Below are 5,671 nucleotides of genomic sequence, written 5' to 3' on the forward strand. Positions count from 1 at the left end.
GACCCTATCGAGGCAGGGTGGGACCCTATCCAGAGCCACCTGGTGTTAATTTTTTTCTCTATATGAGGCCTAGTTTCTAAGTTTTATGAGGCCTAGTTTCATTCCCTCCTCTTTTTGTGTCAGAGGCTCAATCTTGAGCCTCTTCTTCAGTCCTGAGGGTCTGGTATTGTTGGGTCAGAACCATAGCATGTACTATGTTTAATCTATTTTTAATAAGGGTGAGTAAGCGGTTGAGTATGCATGGCCCAAAAGTCAGGATGAGCGTGAGTAGGATGAGGGGTCCTAAGATGGTGGAGATTAGGGTGCTAAGCCAAGGGGATTGGTTGTACCAATTTTCAAACCAATTTTGCTGAGATTCTCTCTCTTTTTTTCTCTTGTCTAATCTTTCTCTCAGTTTTGCCATAGAATCTTTAACTACTCCTGAATGATCTGCATAAAAACAACATTGCTCTTTCAGGGCTGCACAGAGCCCTCCCTCTTTCAGAAAGACAATTTCTAGTCCTCGTCGGTTCTGTAATACAACTTCAGACAGAGAAGTCAAGGACTCTTCAAGTTTTGTGATAGATTGTTCTATGGCTCTAAGGTCTTCATCTATGGCTATTCTAAGTTGTTGCAGATGATGGTTACCATGCACTAGGGCTGCTGTCCCGGTCCCAACTCCAGCCGCTACCCCAATTCCTAACATAACGGTGAGGGTGAGGGAGATAGGTTCTCTCTTTGGTCTAGTATGAGTTTTTTGCTCATACCGGAGATCAAAGGAGTCTCCAGAGTGATAGTATACTCGGGGAACAACTTGTACCAATACGCAATAGTGGGTGCCGCTGCTAAAAACAGCTGTGGATACACAGGGGGTGAGCCCAGTGTTGCAAGCCCACCAGTCCGTCTCGGAGGGGACCAAATAGTGATTGGAGCTGGGTACTGTCAAGGTTACATTACAAAGATGCTGGTGACTAGGGGGCACTCGGCCTATGCAGGTCCCCAACCCAGAAACCTCAGCCAGGGTTAGTTTTCTTTGTTGTTCCCACGCGCATCCAGTAGGATTGGCGGAGTTAGTGAAATTATTAGTGGAGGCGATGCCTTCATAGTAAGGGGGGCCTGTTGCCAGACATAGCCAGCAAGAGGAGGTAAATTCTGGCTTTGTCTGGTTTAAAGCGAAGTAGGAGCCTTTTATGAGATTTAGGAGCCTGTCACCTATTCCCAGGTCAAGGGGCCCGTGGGTGACGTTTTGGGCTGAAGGTGTGTATTTAGAGGAGGTGGAGATTGGAGGCGGGGAAGTGCTTTTAGGAGCTCTTGGTTGGGGCTCTCTCGATGCAGGAACCAGGGGCTTCCCTGTTTCTGATAAAACTTGGTTTGGTCCTACTGCGACAGGGGCTGTGATAGGGTTGACTATTAATTTGATTTGGATGGGGATTCCATACAGTGGCTTTTGGTATAAATATAGGCCCCATATTAACCCGGATATCCAACGGTTATCAGATTTTGCTGCATCTTCAAACTTGATGCGGACCAGATTGCAAGTTTTTGAATATCGGGTTCTGGTGCAGCGCTGGACAAAGGACATGGTTATGTACCAGGGTTTCGTGGCCCATTTCCATTCTCCATCATTAGTAGTTATACAGGACCAACTAGCGCAAAACAGGGCATCTATTTCTCCACAAGTTTTTTTCATTTCTCCTGTCCTGAATCCGGGACAGGCATAGAACCCGTTCCGGCTTACAGACACCCTTCTAGCCTGTTTTCTCCATTCTCCCCCTTCCATGTCATCTATCTTCGCTATTTTGTCTAGGTTGAAATAGAGGTCAGGGAACCAAGTCCCCATAGGAGCAATTTTTGAGGTTTTATCTAAGACCTCATGAGTACTAAAATCAATCACCTGCCAGGTCAGGTTATATGGCCGGTGGGGGTTATTACTGCCAGCGACGCAGGGAAGGAGGGCTAGTAACAAGCAAGGGGCTAGATACGAGAGAGTCTTATCTTGAGCGGGTCCTCGGAGCGTCGGAGTTTCCATGTCTCAGGTGGTGTTGGTCCGGGCGTCCCTGGAGCAGCCTTGGCGTGGGATGCGTGGATCCAAGTGGAGATTCCGTCAACCTTTATGGCTGTGGGTGTGGTCAGGAGAACAATGTAGGGTCCTTTCCACCGAGGCTCTAGTCCTTGAGTGCAATGTCGTCTAACGTAGACAGAGTCTCCCACCTGGAAGGGGTGACTGGTCTGTGGATGTCCTGGTTGGTACAGTTCTGCCAAGGGGGCCCAGATTTGGGCCTGTACTGCTTGGAGTCCTTTTAGCCGGGCCTGTAGGTCAGTCTTAGGATCGGAGGGGGAGAAGGAATTAAGCAAGGTTGACAAAGGGGGAGGTCCTCCGTAGAGGATTTCATATGGAGTGAGCCCAAAACGGTTAGGTGTATTCCGGGCCCTTAACAGGGCTAAGGATAGGAGGCGTCTCCAATCTTTTAAACCAGTCTCTAAGGTCAATTTAGTAAGGGTCTCTTTTATTGTTCTATTCATTCTTTCTACCTGTCCTGAGCTCTGGGGTCTATAGGCACAATGTAATTTCCAATTAATCCCCAATATCCTGGCGAGCCCCTGACTTACCTGAGAAACGAAGGCCGGCCCGTTATCTGACCCAATTACCTTGGGAAGTCCGAATCTAGGAAAGATTTCTTCCAAAATTTTCTTGGCTACTATGTGTGCCGTTTCTTGCCGGGTGGGGTAGGCTTCTACCCATCCTGAAAAGGTATCTACAAACACCAGTAAGTACTTATATCCAGCATAGTGAGGTTTTACTTCAGTGAAGTCTATTTCCCAATAGACTCCTGGGCGGTTACCACAAGTTCGTTTCCCTTCTGGCACTCGGGTAGCCCCAGCGTTTACCTGCTGACAGACCTTACAGGCAGATGTCACTTGTTCTACAAGGGTACTTGCCTTTGGGATTAGAAAGTCAGTTTTTTCAATCAGTAATTTTAGCTTTCGATTACTCAAGTGTGTCCAGGCATGCATCTGCTGGATCATTGCCAGGGCGTCCTTTTGGGGAAGGACTATTTTCCCTCCTTTTTCCCAGTTTTTAGTGTCTTTGTTTTCTATAGCCCCTATGGCCTTTGCTTCTTCCTGGTCTTCTGGGGTATAAGTATGTTCAATAGTTATGTGGCTGGTTTCGTCAGGTTCTGTGGCTAGGGTCAGTACTTCCGCCATGGCGGCTTGCCTGGCTACTTGGTCAGCCTGTCTGTTTCCTACTGCGACTGGATCCTGTCCTTTCTGATGCCCGGGGCAGTGAATTATAGCCACTTCTTGAGGAAGAAAAAGGGCTTTCAATAAGGCAATTATTTCAGCTTTGTTCTTGATTTCCTTTCCTTCTGAGGTTAGGAGACCTCTTCTTTCATAGATACTTCTATGAGTATGAGCCGTTGCAAAGGCATACCGGCTATCAGTATAAATGTTAGCTTTCTTTCCCTTTGACAGCTCTAGGGCCTTGGTTAGTGCTATTAACTCAGCCTTCTGTGCAGACGTGCCAGGAGGTAGTGATTGTGCCCAAATGGTGTTGTGGCCATCTACTACCGCCGCTCCCGCCCTCCGGGTACCTGAGTCAAGGTAACTGCTGCCGTCTGTGTACCAGGTGTGATCCGCTTCTGGGAGTTCTTGGTCTTTAAGGTCTTCCCGTGTTCCATGGGTCTCAGCCAGTACTTGCCGACAATCGTGTGGGCTTGGTTGGTCTTCCGGTACCGGCAGCAGCGTAGCAGGGTTTAGGGTGACCGGAGGGCCAAACTGGACGTGGTCCGTGTCCAGTAGGAGGGCCTGGTAGTGGGTTAGGCGTGCGTTGGTTATCCACCGGTCCGGGGGCTGCCGCGCTATGGCCTCTAGAGCATGTGGGGTAATAATAGTCAGTCGCTGCCCAAGGGTTAACTTAGCAGAGTCCTTGACTAGCATAGCGGTGGCTGCCATGATACGGAGACACGGGGGCCAGCCGGCCGCCACAGGGTCTAGCTTCTTAGACAGGTATGCTACCGGTCTTTTCCAAGGCCCTAATTTTTGGGTCAAGACCCCTTTGGCAATTCCTTGCCTCTCGTCCAGGAAGAGGGTAAAGGGCTTTGAGGTGTCCGGTAACCCAAGGGCCGGGGCAGACAAGAGTGCTTGTTTTAGTGCCTCAAAAGCCAATTGATGCTCTGTCTGCCAGGTGAAAGGGGTGCTCTCCTTGGTGAGTGCATAAAGGGGGGCGGCCAGTTCAGCAAAACCGGGTATCCACAAGCGACAGAACCCAGCAGTTCCCAAGAATTCACGTACCTCCCTGGGATTTCGTGGTGGTAGAAGGCGAGCCACTGTCTCTATACGCCCAGGGGTGAGCCACCTTTTCCCTTCACTCAGGATATACCCCAGATATGTTACCTTGGTCTGACAGAGCTGTGCCTTCTTGGCGGATGCCCGGTATCTTTTTCACCCAGTGCCTGGAGTAGATGCCTGGTACCTTGTATACAGATTTCCTTTGTAGGAGCAGCCAAGAGGAGGTCATCCACATACTGGAGTAGAGTCACGTCTGGATTTTGGGTCTGGAAGTCGGTCAGGTCTTGATGAAGAGCCTCATCGAAGAGAGTGGGAGAGTTCTTGAATCCTTGGGGAAGCCGGGTCCAGGTCAATTGGCCCGAAATTCCTTTCTCAGGATCCTTCCACTCAAAGGCAAAGAGTTCTTGGCTTTGGGGGGCCAGAGGTAAACAGAAGAAAGCATCTTTTAAATCTAATACTGTATACCAGTCATAGCCTGGTTTTAAGGTGCTGAGTAAGTTGTAAGGATTGGGGACCGTGGGATGGATGTCCATTGTTCTTTTGTTGATTTCTCTCAAGTCTTGGACAGGCCTGTAATCCTGAGTACCAGGCTTTTTTACTGGCAGAAGAGGAGTGTTCCAGGGTGAGCGACAAGGTCGCAACACTCCGAGTTCTAGAAATTTGTTAATGTGCTGTCGAATTCCTATATGAGCCTCTTGGCTCATGGGATATTGCTTGATAGACACGGGCACCGCCGTGGGCTTTAGATCAATTATGATTGGGGCTTGATACTTAGCTAGCCCGAGTCCTCCCGTTTCCGCCCAAGCTTGGGGAAAATCTTGCAACCAAATATCAGGGAGGCTAGTGATAACCGGAGCGTCGAAAAGCCGATGCTCATCTTGCAGAGACACAGTTAAGATTTGGATGGGCTGACCGTCCCGATTTAATACCTGGGCCCCTGTCTCGGAGAAATGGATTTGGGCTCCGAGCTTGGTCAGAAGATCTCGCCCTAGGAGGGGGTAGGGGCATTCAGGTACCACCAAGAAGGAATGTGTCACCATTCCTTGTCCAAGATTAACTGTCCGGTGGTTAGTCCACTTGTGCAATTTTCCCCCTGTTGCCCCCTGGACCCAGGATGTGCGGGAAGACAGGGGCCCGTCTGCCTTTGTCAAAACTGAATGTTGGGCGCCTGTGTCCACCAAGAAGGTGGTGGGTTGCCCCCCTACAGAGAGAGTTAGCCGGGGCTCGGGGGGGCTCCAGAGCCTTGACACCCCTATTCGCTATCTTCACCTAGGGTGAGGACAGCGGCAGGTTTCTTTTGGTCTTTAGGACGCTTGGGGCAATCTTTAATCCAATGTCCCCGTTCTTTGCAGTAGGCACACTGGTCTTTTTCCACTTTTGGCCGCCTTCGCTTTTCTCCCTC

At 49.7% G+C, this 5,671-nt stretch overlaps 1 protein-coding gene across 1 annotated transcript; it reads right to left on the reverse strand.

The window, feature by feature from the left end:
• Positions 1–286: 286 nt before the first annotated feature.
• Positions 287–4,509, reverse strand: LOC139358473 (uncharacterized). The gene is made up of 2 exons (XM_071079493.1): positions 2,590–4,509; positions 287–2,301 (listed from the first exon to the last, which is right to left on the reverse strand). The coding sequence occupies exons 1-2, from the start codon at positions 3,931–3,933 to the stop codon at positions 1,954–1,956; spliced, it is 1,692 nt and encodes a 563-aa protein (XP_070935594.1). The 5' UTR covers positions 3,934–4,509; the 3' UTR covers positions 287–1,953.
• Positions 4,510–5,671: the final 1,162 nt, after the last annotated feature.

This window comes from Macaca nemestrina, chromosome 15 (genome assembly GCF_043159975.1).
Source record: "Macaca nemestrina isolate mMacNem1 chromosome 15, mMacNem.hap1, whole genome shotgun sequence".
Classification (NCBI taxonomy): Eukaryota; Metazoa; Chordata; class Mammalia; order Primates; family Cercopithecidae; genus Macaca; species Macaca nemestrina.